The 19,804-nt window shown below is 40.9% G+C and overlaps 1 protein-coding gene across 2 annotated transcripts in view; it reads right to left on the reverse strand.

Annotated features, from left to right (window-relative positions):
- The window catches only part of AP3B1 (adaptor related protein complex 3 subunit beta 1), a 208,584-nt gene that overhangs the window by 109,757 nt on the left and 79,023 nt on the right, over positions 1–19,804 (reverse strand). For both annotated transcript variants that reach the window (XM_084800657.1, XM_084800656.1), the window contains exons 8-13: positions 9,659–9,811; positions 8,651–8,748; positions 6,830–6,884; positions 6,670–6,741; positions 3,889–3,951; positions 1,328–1,460 (exon numbers count right to left, since the gene is read on the reverse strand). In XM_084800657.1, coding sequence (XP_084656783.1) covers positions 1,328–1,460; positions 3,889–3,951; positions 6,670–6,741; positions 6,830–6,884; positions 8,651–8,748; positions 9,659–9,811 — 574 coding nt within the window. The remainder of the gene's footprint in view (positions 1–1,327; positions 1,461–3,888; positions 3,952–6,669; positions 6,742–6,829; positions 6,885–8,650; positions 8,749–9,658; positions 9,812–19,804) is intronic.

Genomic DNA, 19,804 nt, shown 5'->3' on the forward strand with positions numbered 1-19,804 from the left:
AGACTGTCAGTGTTCTCAGTAATTTCTAAAAGATTTTTTTAATAAAAAGAGATCTTAAAACAACTATCATACTAGCAAACCTTCTGCAATCCTTAGAAAGTTATCATCAAAGATACAGGAAAATGAAAAGTGTTTCTAAAGTCGTACTTGAGACTGTAACCTAGAAACAGACAAGACAATGTCACTGCTCCAAGTGAGCCAGACACCATGGACACCATTTATCACACTACTTTTTCTCATTTACCTGCACAGGCAGAATATTTAGAAATTTCATTCCTTGTCAATTTGGTAAAACTTGAGTTTTAATATCTACATAGGAAAATATTCTAGCAACCAAAAGTTTGTACTTTAAACTGTAATTAATGGGTACACACACACACACATCAGTGCTATTGAGGAATAAATTGTGTTTTATGTTTGCTTGGTTTCAGTTTATCATGGGCTCCCCATTACAAGTACTTCCCACAACACACTAGCATATGGGGGTCTATGAATAAACTGATCATTGTTATAACCAGTTATTCTCCAAGCAAAACGCAAATACAATGAACTGTTGTTAAGTCTGGCTTCATAGGTGCTTTCTCAAGTGTTATCTCTATCCATACATAATGTAGTTATATATAAAAAAATCAATAAATAATTTCAATGATTTATACATTCAGTGAGCTTATACATTTTCTAAGCAAACACTCACTTTAATCCACTATACAATTATAATAAAAATCTTCTAAAGGTAAGAAGTAATTAGCTTGCTTTTCTCTAGCTGGCTCATTTTATTCGAAAACCACGACCACAGAAAGAACTGGCATTTCAGCACAGAACAGTGTAAGATTTGGATGACGAATTTTCTATACCGTTCCTGAGAACACGTAAACAGCATCTGGGTACACGTGCACCTGTGCACTGTTGTGGCTTGTAAGGCTAGCTCATGGCAAGCACTGGGTGAACTTCTGGACTACTAAAAGGCTGAGGGCCCAGCCACCATTCACATTATAAACTCATTTGCCTGCTTCTAGCACCCTCTGCAGGTGAAGCAACAGTATGCACGACTTCCAAGCCAGTAAGAAACAGTCACAGAGAACCTTGCAGAAAGGGCATAAGGCAGTGCTTACTGAATGAGTAAGATAAATTGTCTTAGGAAAGGCAAAACAAATAACTGTTAATTATCTAATTTATTTCTTGAGATGAATTTTCATTCAAATCAAGAATAAAGTTGCTACTTACTGTGAGAATACTGATATCCAAAAAACCCCGAAAGAGTATATAAAAGATTATGAGACTATCCAATTATAAAGAATGTAAAAATAAGCTGAAGCTGTGAACTTACCATCCCTGTTGGACAGCAGGCAGACCAGGCCACTGAGGCAAGTGTCAGTGACTTCGGTAATGGTAGTTGCACATCTGCCTATCGCCTGAATAGTGGCCGCTGCAAACTGTTTGTCCTGGCTTCTCACGTAGGTCTAAAAAAAGTTTGATTTGTTTCAATTTTGACACTATCAAGTGAATCAAAACCCATTTTTGATACCTTTGTCAAGACAAAAAGAATTCAGAATAAATAATCTCCTCATAAGCCCAAAAAGAGGCCCGGATGCCTGCTTAACTTCTTTCTTCACTTGTTATTTAATGTGCTTCCTCTATAGCCAAGGTACATTTTCAAGCCAGTCATTCACTGCAGCAAATGGCTCCAAAACAGAGCTTAGGGAACATCACCCAAAGACAGCAATCAGCTCAAGAGCTGGGCTGGAAAGACGCTAAGAGCATGCTCTGTGGAGGTTTCAGCTCATTTAACCAGCAAGACCGGTGAGCCCATGGAGAGAAGGGGCCACCTCTTCAGACACTAAATCTAAAAGTCCAAGAAAAGGAAAAAAGGACCAATATGCTGGTAATCGACAATCTGCCACCGGTACGGTTTAATGACAGTGAAGGTCTAATAGCTAAGTGAGTTCTATCTCACTGAGGCTGCACATACTAGTTCACAAAGTCAATCAAGAGCAGCATCGGACAGAATTTCCTTAAATACACAGTATAGATGTGCATTACTGTAAACTTAAAGATAGATATGATTTACAAAAGAAAGTTAAAAGGTTGTTCCTGACAATCTTATTTATTTTGTAAATTTGGTTACAACTTTCCTAATTAAGACTCGAGCTTTTATAGTTCCTTTTTTTAAAAAAATCCTAACCTCAATTCTAAGTATGCAATACAGAATTAATTCTATGGCTATCTTTAAAAAAAAAATACATTAAAACAGTTATCTAAATGAGAATTCAAAGAAAAACAAAAAGATATGCAAACAACATAGGAATTAAGTGAAAATTCTCAGGAGACAGCTAAATATTGAAGAGACAAGTGGAAATTTCTGGTTTCATGAAAGTAAAAACCAAAGTAGACTTGAAACTGCTCCAAATACATAATTTAATTGCTATAATAAAAAAGAATGCACTTGAGTTGTTCCGGAAACTCCATATTTTACTCACCAGTTATAAGCAAATTATAAATAAATATAAAGGAAGAACGTGTTTGGAAGTTCCACTGAAAAGAAGATCTTACACAACATGATCACAGTAAATGAAATAAATAGATGAACAAAGCCTACAAGAGCTGCCCACCCACTGCTCACTGCTGCAGAGAACACAAAAGCTGGCCTCCGGCTGTGCTGGGGTGCTAGACACGAACAGAAAGGAGACAAGACGAAGGACAAGGGACACAGGAAAGGCCAACAGTTGGGCTGAACTCAGATTATATAAGTGATGGAAAGGTAAAACCCAATCAACAATCTCCAGCCCAACTCAGAAGCCCAACTTTCTGGCATGTCCACATGAAGACAACTGTACAGTATTTTAATTTTATTATGGATTTTTCTAGGAAAAATAAACATCATAGAAGTTCTGGAACCGAAGTAAGAACAAAGGAATCATGGCCATGCAGTAACATTCTAATGCTCCCGAACAATGTAAGTGATAAAGTTGAAAACAGTGGTTCTCAACATATCTACATGGCAATTCATAACAGTAGCACAATTACAGTTATGAAGTAGCAACAAAAATAATGTATAGTTGGGGTCACCACAACATGAGAACTACTAAAGGGTCACAGCATCAGGAAGGTCGAGAACCGACATTTAAAAGGAAACATGGTGTCCATACGAAGGTAAAAAGAAACTCAGTGTGGGCTTATGGAAGAATCATGGCAACAGAATTCATCAAATTAATAAATGGTAGAAACTCCAGTGTTGCTGTATAGGACATAGAATTCTTGGCAATGCATAGGTTTTCTGCCATTGTGCAATTCCATGAAGGCTCCAGAGTAGATCCTTTCATCATCAAGTGCATAAAGCCAGTGAAATAAACTAAACAAAATCAGTTCTCTCCTTCCACCACGTGGGTCCCGGAGATGGAACTCAGGCTGTCAGGGTCAGAAGCAAGCACCTTTACCAGCAGACTGGAGTCGCCACTCCCCACACAGTTGTTTTTAAGCACTCGGGTAATACTGCTTAAGTTAAAGGGGCAGAATCTAAAACAGAGGCTGGTCAATTAAACAGGGGCCACCGGGGTAACAAAAGACATGTTTTTGCAGGCACAAAAAATGCTCTCAGAGTAGAAAGGACAGCTGATGGTGGCGGTGTGGATAGAAAACAGAATTCTGAGACAAATGATGAGCCAGAGCCTCTCCAGCGCCATGGAAACAGAAGAGGACATGCAAGGCTGTTTATTTTACATCATGTATTTGCAGCTAATGTTTATTATCAAAAGCAGAAAATCCCAAGTTGCTGGCCTTTTCCTAAATCTGTTTTATTTGTGCAACTGCATATTTCTAGATTGAGTAGGAGGCATATTTAACTTAAGATTGAACATATTTTAGAAATTATAATTAGTAGTGTATACAAACCTGAAACTCTCGAAGAAGAGTTGATATGTTGGCTTCATTTGCCAAGTTTGTCAAAATTTCAAGCTGTAGTAGAGAAAAAGAGAAAGTAAACATTTTAAAACGCAAAAAGGTGAATTTAACAGCAGCTAAACATCTAATTAAAAGCTGGTTTTTAGAAAAAAATTCATTGTCATGTGAGGCTCTGTATCCTTGAGGTGGTCTTCATCTGTTTCCTCATGTCTACAGAGACTAGATAATTACATAATTCTTAAAAAAATAATTAGGAAAAGAATCCCACATCTTTACTAATTGTCTTAATTTTACAATTTATATCTAATTAACCTAAACAATTTGTTAGCTTAACTTTTATTTTTTATTAATAAAGTTAGAAAACAATTTGCCCTTCATGACTATGTCTGTTTCCAGATATAAATTAATTTTCTTGATTGGCTATCTTATATCCTACCTTCCCAAATGCTTAGACAATTTTCATCTCTATTCCTGGATTTATAAATGTAAGAAATGTGAAATTGAAAGTCTACACCCAATGAGGTTAGAAATATGTTTTACCTATTTTTTTTAAAAAGATTTAATTATTCTGAAGATAGGCACAAACAGATGAGACTGACATCAGCACATTCATACCAGCACATTAAAAGTGAATGATATAAACACTCCAATTAAAAGGCACAGGCTGTAGAAGGAATACTTTATGCATTCTGTGTATATAGCCCTTATTTTGCTATATCTGTTGGTAACCTACTTGCTAACAATAGGGCTTGTATATTCATTTTGTTTTGATAGTAATATTGAGACAACTTTTTAGTGCAAGGGAGTCTTATGCATTCCCAAGTAAGCTTCAAATTTACTATGTAACTAATGATCCGATCTTACTGTCTCTTTCTGTAAAATCTGGCATTACAGACCAGCAACACCACATGGAGTAGTTAGTATTTTTCAAATCTCAAAACTTTACTTATTTTTGTCAGTATTAGGAACTAATTTGGTCTTTGAGCAGGCTAAGCAAACATCCTACCACTAAAACACATTACACAAGTCTTTGTTCAAACAACTTTTACAAAATAATCTCACCTAAATGTATTGTGTTCATAGAACTCTTTCTCACTTAAACACAGGGGATAGACCTGCCAGGCTGATATAAAACCATCCCCAAATACTGCTGCCTATGAGCAAAGACAGGCTTGGTAGACGAGGCAATATCAGAACAATCAGGAAATTAGCATCAAGGTTTTGCTTCCACACAACTGTTTTATATGTTTATGTTTCCCTAACTACCTCCATAGTATGTAAACACAAAGTTAGTCACTCCCTTTGCTGTAAAACTACCCAGTACATCAGCTCACATTCGTGACTTGAAATGCTTCATAACTAGAAAGCAGGAGTTTGTTTGTCTGTTTGTTTGTTGATGTTAAAATATCATCGTTAGGGGCTGGAGAGATGGCTCAAAAGTTAAGAGCACTGTCTGCTCTTTCAAAGGTCCTGAGTTCAATTCCCAACAACCACATGGTGGCTCACAACCATCTATAATGAAAGCTGGTGCCCTCTCCTAGCATGCAGGCACATGTAGTGGGCAAAATAATGTATAAATAATAAGTAAATTTTTTTGTAAAAAGAAAAGAAAATACATTGTTAGCTGGGCAGTCGTGGTGCACACCTTTATTCCTAGCACTCAGGATGTAGAAACAGGCTGATCTCTGAGTTCAAGGCTGCCTGGTCTACAGAGTGAGTTCCAGGACAGCCAGGTGCACACACAAAAACAAAACAAAACAAAAACAATGCTGTCTTGAAAAACTGAAGAACAAAATCATTATGTTTCATCAATTTTCTTATAAATAAAGTCAGTTTGCATGTGCATAATAAATTCAAAATCTAAAGAATGTCTATCCTTTCTCCATTAGTTTATAATGTCTCTTACATAAAACACAATATGCAGAGAGGCTCCTGCGCCTGGGTATATTTCTAGGCACCTACTGCTCTGTCTAAATGCTGCACTGTCTCACCATCACCCTCTAAAGCCCTCACTGCACTGTACACTACACTGTACAGAGCTTCTATAATCTCTATGGTGGCAAAGCTGTTTACTTTACTCCCAGTCCTTCAAAACACCTACACACCTGACCAACCACAGAAACATTCACAAAAACATTATTTTAAATCCTTCCATGTACCATGTTTCACAAATCTCCCACAGAATCAGCACCACTTTTTTTAATTATAGGACTTAATTCAGATCTCCATTGTCCATTTAAAGCACAAAGCACTAACTTAACACATCTGAACATTGCACAATACCTAGTACAGACTGCAAAGTACAAGAAAATTTTCAAATATTTTTTTTAATGGAAGACACCAATTTACAGGGCTTGGGAAATAGCTCAGTTGGTAAAGTGCAAAACAAGGCTTGAATTGATCCCAATCCACATAAAGTGATGGGCATGTAGTCACTTATGTTCTTAGAGCTAGGAGACAGAGGCAGGACTCCTGGCATTCATGAGACAGCCTTGCTTGGCTACTTGGGAAGTTCTCGGCTACTTAGAGAATCTGACTCCAAAAAGAAAAAGAAAAGAAAAAAGAAAGAGAAAGAGAAAAAAACAAATTGAGGGAGGAGGAGGAGAGTAGGCATTTGCAGACTGATAGCTGAGGCTGTTCTCTGGCCTACGTGTACGCACACCTGAACACACCGATGCACACACAAAGCCCACAGTCTGCAGACGCCAAAAGCTGCAGCAACAGCTCTTCAAAGTGCACAGGTGCTAGAGAGCCCGTATGAAGCATACAGACCTTCAGTGTCTTGATCATAGTTGGATCAGTAGACCTGACGTAGAAACTCTTCAGGTAAGGTTCAAACATGCCCTAGGTCAACAAAAATAAACATTTAAGTACATTTACCACACCAATGTGCTCCTTCACTCTTTGAGTTAAATACTTACAATATACATACCTTTCTCTGAATTGACATAGTTGCAATGTTTTGTAAGACAATATACTGCACCTCCCTAGAAGTTAAAAGAAATTTCAATAGCTATATCCAATGAAACATCTCTGAGAAAACAACACATTGAAAATGAGTCTGTACGAAAACTTAGTATGAATAAAATTCTTAAACACAAAACTCAAAGATTTTAGTAAATATGAGGTATTTGTATCTTCTTGTCAATGGAGTATTTTTACTCTAAATACTAGAAAATTTTGCGTGGCATATCATGGGATAGTTAAAACTAATTTTATAATATTGTACTTCTAATACACAAGGCCAATATTGTTGCTTTGCACACATGAAGTAGGAGCAAGTATTCTTAGGATGAATGGGAGAAATGTCATTGTAGTGCTAACCTGAATTCTTATCAGAAGGTTCACAGTGCCACTGAGTCGTCAATCACAATGAAGGCCTGGTTAAAAGGTGGCCGTGTCATCCCTAGGTGCTAGCAGCTACTGGAGGGCCTGCATCTGATATCAGAGTCACAGTAACCTGAGTAAGGACCTGATATCAAAGAATCACTCCAGATCCTTCTAGTGTCCTTTGAACTAGCCACTGGGAAAAAATACTACTGAGCTGGTAATAATGAATGGTAGGGATAAATGAAACTGCGCCTGGCTTAGTTCATGCTGCAGCAGCAGCAGCAGCAACAGCAACAGAGCAAGGGCTGAGCTCCTAAACACAGGAGTCAGGGACAGACAGACGCACACACCTCCATCCCAGCTAGTGCAAGCATGCACTCAGGGAAAGAACACAGGGGGATCAAGCAGCTAGTGTCATAAAATGTCTAGGGAACTCTGAATAGAATAACAATGAATGATATTTTTAAACATAATAAAAATCTAATGCTAAATTTGAAGGAACTCAACATGGCAATTCTTTTTTCAAATTGTTGCTCTGAACTACTGAATTATGTGGAGGAAAACCTTAAAAGGTGGCCATGTTCTATCTATCCATACAGGAAATAGGGTTCTTTAAAGGGAGCAGATATTTTCTAGTAACTACTCTTAGGGGCTAACAAGATGGTTGGGCAGATAGGAGAGCTTGCTGTGCAAACATGAAAACCAGAGTTCAAACCTCCAGCATCATGTCCAAAGCTGGGAGTAACCACCTGCAAGCCTGGAACTCCAGTGTCTCGAAGGATGAGGCAGGGGCTCTCTGAGCTGGCTAGCCACCAGCCTACCAAGAAACCTCGTCTCAAGGGACTCTGGTGTAAAGTCAGAGCAGAATGCCAGACACCGTCCTCAGGCCTCCATATTCCCCAGAGACACGTGTGTACATGTGTGTGCATAAATCAAACAAATATACATTCCCACTCACACACATGCATGCACCACAGCTCGCACATATGCACACCCATAAAATCATAACAACAAAAATACATAGTGATTGGCCATTCCAATTTTGTATGAAGCAGCATTCTGCCACAGACGGCACGCAGTAGCCTCTGTATTGCCCTAAGGTCAGATCTAACACACTGAGCAAACCGAGAGCACATCAGTCAAGTTTTCAGTGATTCCAGAATAACTAAAAATTCAAAACAGCAAGACTGTTATACCCAGAAACACATGCTCTCTATGTCGCAACAGACTTTAAGCTTGAAGCTAAAAACTTTCATTTTTTTCATTAAGATGGAAATCATTTTATAAGTAAGAACCCATTAAGTATGAGACCTTATTTATGAAATAGTCAACTATATATCCAGGACTGAGAGGCAGATTACATTTGTCCCAACACTTCTGAGAGAGTACAAAAAGAAACAGCACAGATGAAACCATGGCCTACCTATTGCTACGAAGTAAGCGCACCAGTGATTTCGAGATAACGCCAGCCTCTGACTTGGGTGAGATGTGCCAGTACAGCTGAGCGACGGCCATAACCACCTAGAAGAATGGACACCAGAGGCACAGTGAGCACCTAAGCAACAGTGTCAAAATGCATGCTCACGCTGTACTTCCTTCAAACACCTTCAGATTTCCTGTCAAGTGAAATGAAACAGCCAAGTCTTTGTAGTGGATTGAAGTCGTTTTCCTCAAAGTACTTCCTGCCTCCAGAAAGTGTTTGTACTTGAGAGCAGAATGTTAGCTAGTGTCAGTAAGGATGTTAGCAGGTGGTGACAGATGTGCTGAGTGGAAGAGGCCCTAAAGCTGGTGTGAGTGTCCTTATAAGATTAAAAAAAAAAAAAAAAAAAAAAAGGAATGTCAAGATGAAAGCCGGAAGTGATTCATCTATAAGCCAAGAAATGCAAGGAACTTTGGATGAGGAAAGAAACAGCTTCTCCCTTGGATCCACGAGAGGGCCTCAGCCTACTGACACCTGACTTCAGCTTCAGGCTTTTAGGAATGTAATAAACTCCTGTCCTTCTCATCCACCTAGATGGTGGCAATCTAACAAGGACAGGAGGCTAACACATCCTGAGGAAAGAAAATGACATTAAATGAACTACCCAAGGTAACAAGAGCCCTGGGCAAAAACCTGTGTGCTGCCCATCCCTGCTCCTGCTCAGACACACAAAAGTTCTAACAAGGGCAAACATGACTTCTAAGCCATGCAGACTCTGAGGGAACAGCAACAAGCTGTGTGAAATAAGGGGAAAACAATAGCAAGGGTTTGCAATGCACAACTTTAAAACCAGCCTTAAAGTAGCCCTGAGCCACGCAAGGGTGACAGAACTTCTCTCGGAATGAGACAGCACTGCGCTCCTCTTACGTGCACAGACCCCTCACCGCCAAGACCCAGCTTAACATGTGGACTGCAGAGACACAGCAACAGGTCTTCCCGGTCTCAACATACCGCTGCATTCCTGCTCTGCAGCAAAGGCTTTGTGTTTCTAATTAAGAGTCTGTGGTCTGGATCCATGGCATATGGCCTCTTCTTGTCACTCTTTTCCTTCTCTTCATCATCGGATTCATAGAAATTCTTTTCGTTGTCTTCTAGACCATCATTCTGTGAAGAAAAAAAAATCCAATCCCAAGATCAAGTAAGACTGAACAGCTAACACACTACCCAGCCAAAGGGGCTTTTCCTTTTAAAATATCTACAGCCAGGGACTCCAGAGAAGGTTCAATCTGGAACAAGGGCCCAATGATACACACTTGTCATCCCAGCAGTAGAGATGCGCAGACAGCCATCCCTGAGGCTCGCAGGCCAGCCCCAGATAACCATCACAAAAACAGAAAGAAAAAGCAGCCATGCCCTAAGGAACGAGGTGGAAGGTTGCCCTCTTTGCACACACATGCACCCACACATACACATAAGGTTTAAAAACTACAAAGACTTCCTGCAGATTTCTGCTGCTGGGGCAATTCAAAACACTGTACAATGGACATGGCATGGTTGAGTCTTCTCATTGTAAGATATAATACTTCTTTATAGTACACAGCAAATCACACAAAGTCCACAGCTGTTCAAAGAGAGGAAATGACCACTAGATTCTAGTAAGGTGCATAATGAGAACAGCGGGGCTCTGTACACACGCTGCACTTGGAATGCCACCAAAAAGTAGGGAGAAGACTGCTGTGGACAGGGGTAAGAAGCAGAGTCAGACTGCTAAGAACCAAGCAGAAAGGACCTTAGTAATCAAGAGAAAGCAAGCCTCAGTTACAGCCTAGGAGTGCCTGCAAGGCCCTAGGCTTCTGTTTGTAAGAACACTCTTAGTCCCCCAAACAAATGTACACAGGCACAGCAATATTGTGTACATTCAAGTACAATTTAGAGGTAACTTTTTTTAACCATGAAACATACAGTGCCTCATCAGCAGTTTGTTTCCACCTTTCTGTGTTAGTTATCTGAGTCATCTGAGATCCAAGAATACACTGCAGAAGATTCCAGAAATAAAACAATTCTTATGAAGCATCCTTAGCAGCAGTCAGTGTTTCTCTGCTGGGAGTGGGTGGGGGCGGGGGTGGGAGAGACTGTCAGGATCTTGGAACAAAAGCCTAGCAGGTGAGGTCAGACTACTGGACAGCAAGGCTCCATGGGTTCCCAGGATGGATGGCATCCCAGGCGGGGACAGAAGGAAGCAGAGAGCTGGAATCCCAAACCTTAACAATCAATACTTTGACTGAATGTAAATAAAATTAGCAATTGAAAGACCAGCCCAGTAGATACACATAACCCACCTGTATGCTACACACAGGGAACTTGCTTCACACTAAAGGCACAGGTGGACAAAGCTTCTCAGAAGACAGAAAAGAAATGCAATAGTGTTGGGGTCAGCTGTAATCATATCACCCTCACACAGTCACCTCAGAGCAGGTAAAACTGCTATGGGAAAACACTTCGCACTTTCTCAGTTTATCTTTAGGGAGCCCAGACTGGCTTCAAACTCATAAGCCTCCTGGCTCGGCCTGAATGTTCCATGTGTAACATTCTTGAAATGATGAAATCATGGAAATGGAGAAACACTAATGGTTAGCAGAGTTTCAGGACTGGGGAGTCACTATGCTAAGCACGTAGACAGTAAAGAGAAATGCAATTACTGAAACTCTTAATGAATGCACTGCTCTGATCATACCATTCACCTACAGTTACTATTGACACCACAAGTTACTACTGATCAAACTAGGTAAAGGGACACTAGAGGTCTCTAATTCTTTTTGTTTGGTTTGTTTTTTGGTTTGGGTTTTGGTTTTCCAAGACAGGGTTTCTCTGTGGAGCCCTAGCTGTCCTAGAACTTGTTCTGTAGACCAGTCTGGCCTTCAAGTCACAGAGATCTGCCTCCTCTGCCTCCCAAGTGCTGGGATTAAAGACACAGGCCACCACCACCTGACCCTCTAAATCAATTCTGAGAATTGCATGTGAGTTTTAATTCTTCAAATAAAAGTTTAAATAATTATAATTAAAGAGATAAAAGCACTAACTCACTTGAAAGCAGTTTCTATAAACATACACTGCAGCAATAAATGAAAAAAGCTAATGTCTCACTTGCAAGAGCTTCCATAAGTATTTGTCAAGAAAACTTAGTCTTTTACTTTGCACAAATATCACTAGGAAAAAACCCTCCCATCAAAAGTAAGTTTTAGGGCTTATAACAACAAAAGATCAAGGTTGTAAAATCTCAGATATAGTTTTTGTAGAAATGATCTAAACATGGAGCTGGAGAAATGATTCCAAGGTTAAGAGTGCTTACTGCTCATCCACTTCAGTTCCCAACAGCTGAGGCAGGCAATGCACAACCACCTATAACTCCAGCTCCAGAAGATCTAACTAAAACGCCTCCTGACCAACATGAACACCTATACACGTGTGCATACCAACTCACGGACGCACAGACACACACACACACACACACACACACACACACACACACACACGATGATGATGATGTTAATAGATCTTTTAAAAAAAGAAGAATGAATGAATGAAACTAAAGTGCTTGGAGACGTAGCTCAGGTGGTGGAGAGTTTGCCTGGCGTGGTGTACACAGCCCTGGGTTCGATCCTATGCCCACATGCTGGGTTGGGTAGCATACCACTAGATTCTCAGCACTCAGGAAGCAGAGGCAGGAGGACTGAAGTTCAAAGTCACCCTCCCTACAGAGTGAGTTTGAGGTCAACCTAGGATACATAAAACAAACAAGCAACAGAAATAACTTAGTTAACCAGAGAAAAGTCACCCAATTTATAGTCATTGAAAACAGAAGTTTTAAAAAATAATATAATATCCACCTTCAAAACTAACTAGAAGCTTATTATGGTAGGTGCATTTATCCCAGCTCTGAAAACAGGAGGATTGAGCCTGGGGCTACTCAGGGAGACTCTCTGAGGGAACATTAATTTAATAATTAAATTTAAACTAGAACTTGTAACTTCACTAAAACAAACTGCGTTCTCTCAGTGTTTACAGAGGACTACTGTAAGTGGGACACACTTTCTTAGCAAGGTTAGAGCTGGCTGCTGCTTGACTGAGCTCCTGGCCAAGGTGGCTCTATTACATGCACTAGGAAACCAAGAAATGCTACGTAAATAATCAAGTGGGAAACGCTCAACTACTACAGTTCAATTATTATGGCTGGACTATAAGCACTTGCTTAAAAACTTAGATCAAAATGTATCAAACATGTTTAAATCCTGCCTGAAAATACATAATAAAACGCCTTTTTTTTAATGCCTCTTTAAATTTTAAGTACCAAAAACAAAACTACAACTAAAAAATAAAATCCTAAAATGCTCATAAATGCTGCTTTTAATAATCAATTATTTATTCTGTTTCTTCTTTGTTATTAATTAATGTATTTTATTAGAATTTGATTATATTACTTTAATGGAAAATATTTTTAATACAATTTTTACTCAAAAATGTTTACGATTATGGTACAATTTTAGTCAAAAGATTTCAAGGAAGTAATTTTCTTTCGTTACTATTTTCCCACACAAAAGTCAAAGATCTTATATAACTATTTAAAAATTTTTTCTAGAGATTCTTACTTATTAATTTCTACAAATTTCTAAAATAAAAGAGAATACTTGAAATAACATTTATATGTATCCCAGAGAAGCCAAAAAGTTAAATACCTTTGCTTTAAAGTTTTGATAAGGGACAATTTTTTTTAAGAAAGTAAGAACACATGTCACCTATGGACAAAACAGCTGATGTCAATTATTTAGTAAAGACATTCACCTCAAAAACTCTACTATACCTTTTTACAAAGTGCCAGTTTGGTTTTCTTTCTGGAGACAGAGACTTGCTATATACCTCTGAGCAAACCTGGCAGCCACACTCCAGACTGAGAGGACTACGGGTGAATACCACCACGCCCAGCGCTCAGATCTCTGGCTGCATGTACTTGTATATATTGCTCTCAGGTGCATCCAACGTCAGGAAAGAGGACTCAGAAATGGGAGGGAGGTAAGAGCCATGAGGCCACTGTGTGAACACAGAAATGGGAGGGAGGTAAGAGCCATGAGGCCACTGTGTGAACACAGAAATGGGAGGAAGGTAAGAGTCATGAGGCCATTGTGTGAACACAGAAATGGGAAAAAGCTAAGAGTCATGAGGCCACTGTGTGAACACAGAAATGGGAGAAAGCTAAGAGTCATGAGGCCACTGTGTGAACACAGAAATGGGAGGGAGGTAAGAGTCATGAGGCCATTGTGTGAACACAGAAATGGGAGGGAGGTAAGAGTCATGAGGCCATTGTGTGAACACAGAATTGGGAGGGAGGTAAGAGTCATGAGGCCATTGTGTGAACACAGAAATGGCTCCAGAGGGGCAAGAACCAATCACCAATGACAAGTTTGAATTTGTATTGATATGGATGTGGCTTCTGGGCCATCATGGGCGTCCAAGGACCCCAGCCCAATGTCACTGTTGGTGCATTATGAACCTCTCAGTGTTCTCACTACTCATGGTAAAATTTGACAGAAGGAGAAGTATGCTATAAAACTGTTATGGAGATAAAGTTCACTTTAGTGAAGCTTCTACAGTGTCCGTCTCTGGTACAAAGTCAACACTGAGAAGACTCCCACTACGACCCATGAGGCAGGAGCTCCTGTCTGCAGAACTGTGGAGAACTTGTGCACTTGTGCACAGCACCCCGTGCAGGATGCATCTGCTACAGCAGCCTGCGCTGCACAGACCATAAAATAAACATGGTTCATATGTTCAAGGATTAAGAGATAGAAACAACTTTATAGAAATGTCAGATTTAATTTTTATGCATTTTTTATAAAGGGCTATAATTTTGGCAATCAATTACAGAGTTAATTAAATTTGTCAATCTTTAAAAAAAAAAATTCAACTTGCCTGACTATACTTTGTGACACTCCTGACCCATCAAATGGGGAAAGATTTGTGCTATCTTAAAGATAATAAATAACATACTTAACTGAGTAAGCAGAGGTTCAGTGCTGTCGTACCTTTGACACCACTGAATAGCTGAAAGATAGTCATTCTTTGTTAAAAGTTATGTGAGTTGTGGAATGAATCTTACTTTTCCCATATCTAGGAACAGAAAAGCTACTTAAACAAGCAAGGGAAACAAGCTATATTAAGAAAGATAAGCGGTCTGTCTGCTTTAGAGTGAAAACAAATGAGTTTGAAAGACCTTGAAATGAACTTTATAGAAATTGCCAAATGTTCTACTTAGAATATTACCATTTTCATAAACATAAAAGATAAACCAATTCTAACACACCTCCACTCACACTGGAAGACACTATCTCATAAACATTCTATTTTTAGTAGAACTGCTTAATTTTCAGAGTGTCATCTACAGTATGGAATGCCTTCTGATCTGAAAAGCGCTGTCAGGCAGCTCCAATGTATTCTGTTAATTTAGAACTATGCAGAAAGGTTCTCCCACACACCACAGACAGCTGTGATGGAAGCCTTTCACCATTATCCCGTACAGGAAACCCTTGCCAGAGTACACTGTGCATACCACTGTATTTGGTATCTTGGTATTTTGGTTTCTCAGTACACGGATAGAAGGTATAACAAAGAAAAAGAAACTAAGTTACACATGTCACTGTCCAGGGACAAAGAAAGAGAAACATCTTTTAGAGCTGCTTGCACCAAAAACATTCAACAAGGAGCTGAGTCATGGGTCTCCCGGCCTCACCGCCCGCCCACGCGTCCAGCCACAGCCGCGCACCTCCCCGCCTTCAGAAAGGCTAGGGCGGGGCTGGAGGGGCAGCCCAGAAAGAGCTACGATGAGCTAGGTTTGCTTCCAGCCCCAACATGCCAGCACGGCTCTGGCAGGCCTTGCCCTTCTCCCCATCCTCTCTGCCTTGCTAAAAACCACAGACACCAGGGTTTATTCCCGTATCTGCCCATTTCCTCCTCCCGAGGCTGACACCAAGGTCCAGCTTTGAAAATACTGAAGTCCAGCAACCAAAGGCCCCATCTGGCTCACCTAAATAATATGCCCAATTAACATCAAACACCTCATCCTAACATGGGTTCTCCGTTTACCTTTTTAAATTGCCATTTGTCTATGGGCCATGTCTGTTTCCTCTCTTTCCAGAGACAGCCCTTTGTCCCCAAGGACAAATACCCCTCCTCCTCTCCTTGCTCCCTTCCCATTCTCTGTCTCCCATCTTTGTCTCGTAGTCCCTGCTCTCTGCCCTCTGGGGCAGATAAAGCTTTGTGCTGAGAACTTGGTCTTGGGGTTTTCCTTTCGGTAAGTGTCTGAAGTTCTAGTTCCAAGAGATCCAGTGCCCTCTTCTGGCCTCTGAAGGCACTGCACACGCAGGGTACACACACACACACACACACACACACACACACACACACACACACACACACGGGGGGGGGGGGGAGGTGAAACACTCATAAAATAAAAGTAAATTTTTATAAGATGAAAAGGTAATTGATGAAAAATAAACAGATGTTCTTGCTACCACATGCACCCCATGGGTGAGCGCACTTGCATACATGTGTACACATCCAAAACTTTTTAAAGATTCAAGTAATATACATGTTTGTATTGAGGAAGTGTGGTGGTTTGAATGAGAATGGCCCTCACAGGCTCATATGTTTAAGTGTTTGGTCCCTAGTGGCAGAATTGTTTGGGGAAGGATTGGGAGGCATGGCCTTCTGGGAGGAAGCACGGCACTGGGGATGAACTCTGAGGTTTCATAAGCCCACAGCAATCACAGTGAGCCTCTCTCTGCCTCATGTCTGTGGGTAAGATGTAAGCTCCTCCTCGCTACTGCGCTCGCGCTCTCTCTCTCTCTCTCTCTCTCTCTCTCTCTCTCTCTCTCTCTCTCTCTCTCTCTCTCTCTCACGTGAGCACACACACACACTCTAACAAGCCTCTCCAGGGACCATCCGGAGAGGGAGCAGAGAACGCAGCGTCACACACGGAAGGAGTGCTGTGAAACACTGTCTTCCCTCCGGACATGACATGCCGTGTGGGTGCCTGCAAAAGGCCATCAACACTGCCCTGTGGACATGAGCTCAAGGGCCCCCAAGCCCTCTGAGAACTACAGGCAGTAGTGAGTGGACAGCGGGAGCTGGGTGGGGAGAGTCATTATTCCTTATGGTGTACCCTCTGGTAATCAGCCCTTACTCAAGTAAATAACCTAATTAAATGCGGCAAGGTACACACACAAAAGACATCAAAGTGTGCGCAGTGCCTGTTGGGAAGAAGAAAGTGTTGGGGGGATATGGTGATGGGAAATAGAATCAAAGTACATTACTATATGTGTATGCGGTTGTGAAAATCACTTTTAAAGATGGCCAATAAGCACATGAGAAGATAGTCAATACCTTCTGTCACTAAAGAATTACAAATCAAGAACAAATAACTGCCAACACCTGCCAGAACAGAGTGGGCGGGAAGGGAGGACTAATGGGCAGAACCCAGCTACCGACATGATAAACACAAGGATGCAGTTGGTTCAGAACACAGCACAAACCCACAGGCTTTAGCTGATAGCGATGTGTTAATGTAGCTTCAGAAACATAAAGGTCAGATCCAGAGTGAAAGCTAAGGGCACACAAAAACCCCATCACTTTCAACACACTGACTGTGAACCAAGGACTGCTCTTGTTTAAAACCTATGTTTTAACAACTGAGGCAAAAGCAGTGGGCTAAAGTATCTTACCGTGTGGGATGTGACAAGCCCCCTCTTGTCTACATGGCTTCACGCTGCCCCAGAGCACTCACTTCAACAGGCACGCATTCACATCAGTGCTCCTTGGAGGCGAAGGCCCTAACATGTCCCTTACTCTGCAGGTGTACTCTGGAAGAGGACAGTCACTAATGCGCGCGCAGTAGTAAGGAGACATGGCGTGGGAAGCAGACTTACATGGCAATCCTTCCTAAAGCCCTTGCTCCTGGCACTCCACACACAAGCGCTCAGACTCTGAGGATGATCTCTGCTCTTTAGAGGGATGTTAGACAAGAGACAGACTTCATCTGAGCTTGGTAAGAAGTAAATACAAACTTCCATCTTTTTATCAGTTTGTACAAGCAACAAAGAGAAAAGGTTTGCAATAGCTGAAACCATAAACATTTATGTCTAAAATTTGATAACAAGAAATTATTTCTAAAAAATATACTTACCCAACATGTGAACAATGACACTAGGTATTGTGAAACCAAAAGGTACTGTGGGCCACAAGCCTCTCAAATATAAGTAAAGTGCTGGCAGAAATGTGCCTTTTAATCCTCAGAACTGGGGTGTTTTGAGGTGAAGCAGGTATGTATCACCTTCCACAGGCAGAGAATAAAGATTTACCGGACATGCACAACCTGCTGCAGGTTTAGACTGTCCCTAAAACTACAGGGAGTACACAGGACAGTCCATGTAATCTGAGACACTGCAGTAGCCAAGGACTACAGCCTCCAATCACCCTAAGAGTGGCAGCCATCTGGGTCCTGGAGGAGGCCTTCCTCCTGGTTTTCGGACAGCCATCTCACAGGGTATAACCACGAGGAAGCAATCTCTCTGCTACAGCTGCTTAGAAGGACAGAAGCCCCTCTAAAATAGAACTTCTCAATCTGGGGGGTCGAATGACCTTTTCACAGGGGTTGCCTATCAGACAGATATCCTGCATATTAGATATTTAAATTACAATTCACAGCAGTTACAGTTATGAAGTAACAAAATAATTGTATGGTCAAGGATCACCACAACATGAGGAACTGAATTAAAGGGTCACACTAGGGAAGCTGAGAACCATTGCCCTAAAGGTACTATTGTGGCTTCACCTAAACCTCTAAAAGGCTATCTCCAAATACTACTACACAGAGGGCTAAAGTTTCAATGTGCATTGTGGGAAGGCACAAACAATCCGTCACATTCCTGCAGCAGTATACCCTGGCGGCACACCTCCCTGACAGGGTTAGCTACTCTAACAAGAGCAGAGGGGCTGAATGCTTAGCAGAAGTCTAACTGCTCAGACCAAGTCAGCTACTTATTCACTATAGACAACACACAAACAAGGCTGAGTACATTTGGAACACTTTTGTAATTTTTTTTTCTACAGAAAAAGTGAAATTTCATGCCCCACAACTCAGTATGCAGCACAGGGTGTGCACACTGGTGTGAGACACCACCACCCCCATGGGAAAACTGCTATGCTGTTCACTTTGCATGTTTTATACCACAGCCCAGGAACCACACAGGTGGAAGTGTGGGTTTGAGGACCATTGAACACTGAATCTCCCCAATACATCACAATTACCGAAACACCTGTGCACCTAACAGTGTGTCGAGCCACTATGAAAATTCAGTGTTCAATTGCCCACAACAGTTCCCATTTCTATGTTCAACTGTATGTTCAGCTCTAGTATGTAAGAAACAAACTTCCGAATGCATCCGTTTCCAACTCCTAACAAACGAGGTGGAAGACCTGCATAAAGCATCTTTCAAATTTCCCTAAAATATGCCTGTGGCTCTGCTGCTCAGGACAGAGGCCCCAAAGCCTGAGAAGTCAGGGCTGTGATCAGCCTAGATCCCCTGACGGGATTAAAGAAGCTGCACCTGGCTGACGTGAATATATTTTACAACAGTTCTCGATCAATTGCAAAGCAGGAAGCAAAGTTTAAGCCACCCAAAACAGAAGTAATATGATTTGCCAACTATTCACTCTTGCTCACCCTAATCCCTGGGACAGAGGTTACATTACAGACAGCGAAGCAAAGGTGCATGGAATTGAAATTGATAAATTTAACTCTTCTTTAGGGCATTAAAACAAAGCTTTTACAATATATTTAGAAATTCTATGAGAGATAAAGCCCCCTCTTTTTTTCCTTTGAGACAGGGTCTCACTATGTAGCCCTGGAAGGCCAGGAACTTAATTATGTAGAGCAGGATGGCCTTAAACTCACAGAGAGCCATCTTCCGGACCCTCCTTTCCAAGCGCGGATAGTAAAGGCTAAACCTCCATGCCTGGCTCTATTTTTTCTTAATTAATAAGGAATCCCAATACTCAGAACAGAACAAGATGCATACTACATATGCTTGTGTTCTAAATTAAGAGGAG

Source organism: Acomys minous (assembly GCF_964271855.1).
Source record: "Acomys minous genome assembly, chromosome: 11".
Lineage (NCBI taxonomy): Eukaryota > Metazoa > Chordata > Mammalia > Rodentia > Muridae > Acomys > Acomys minous.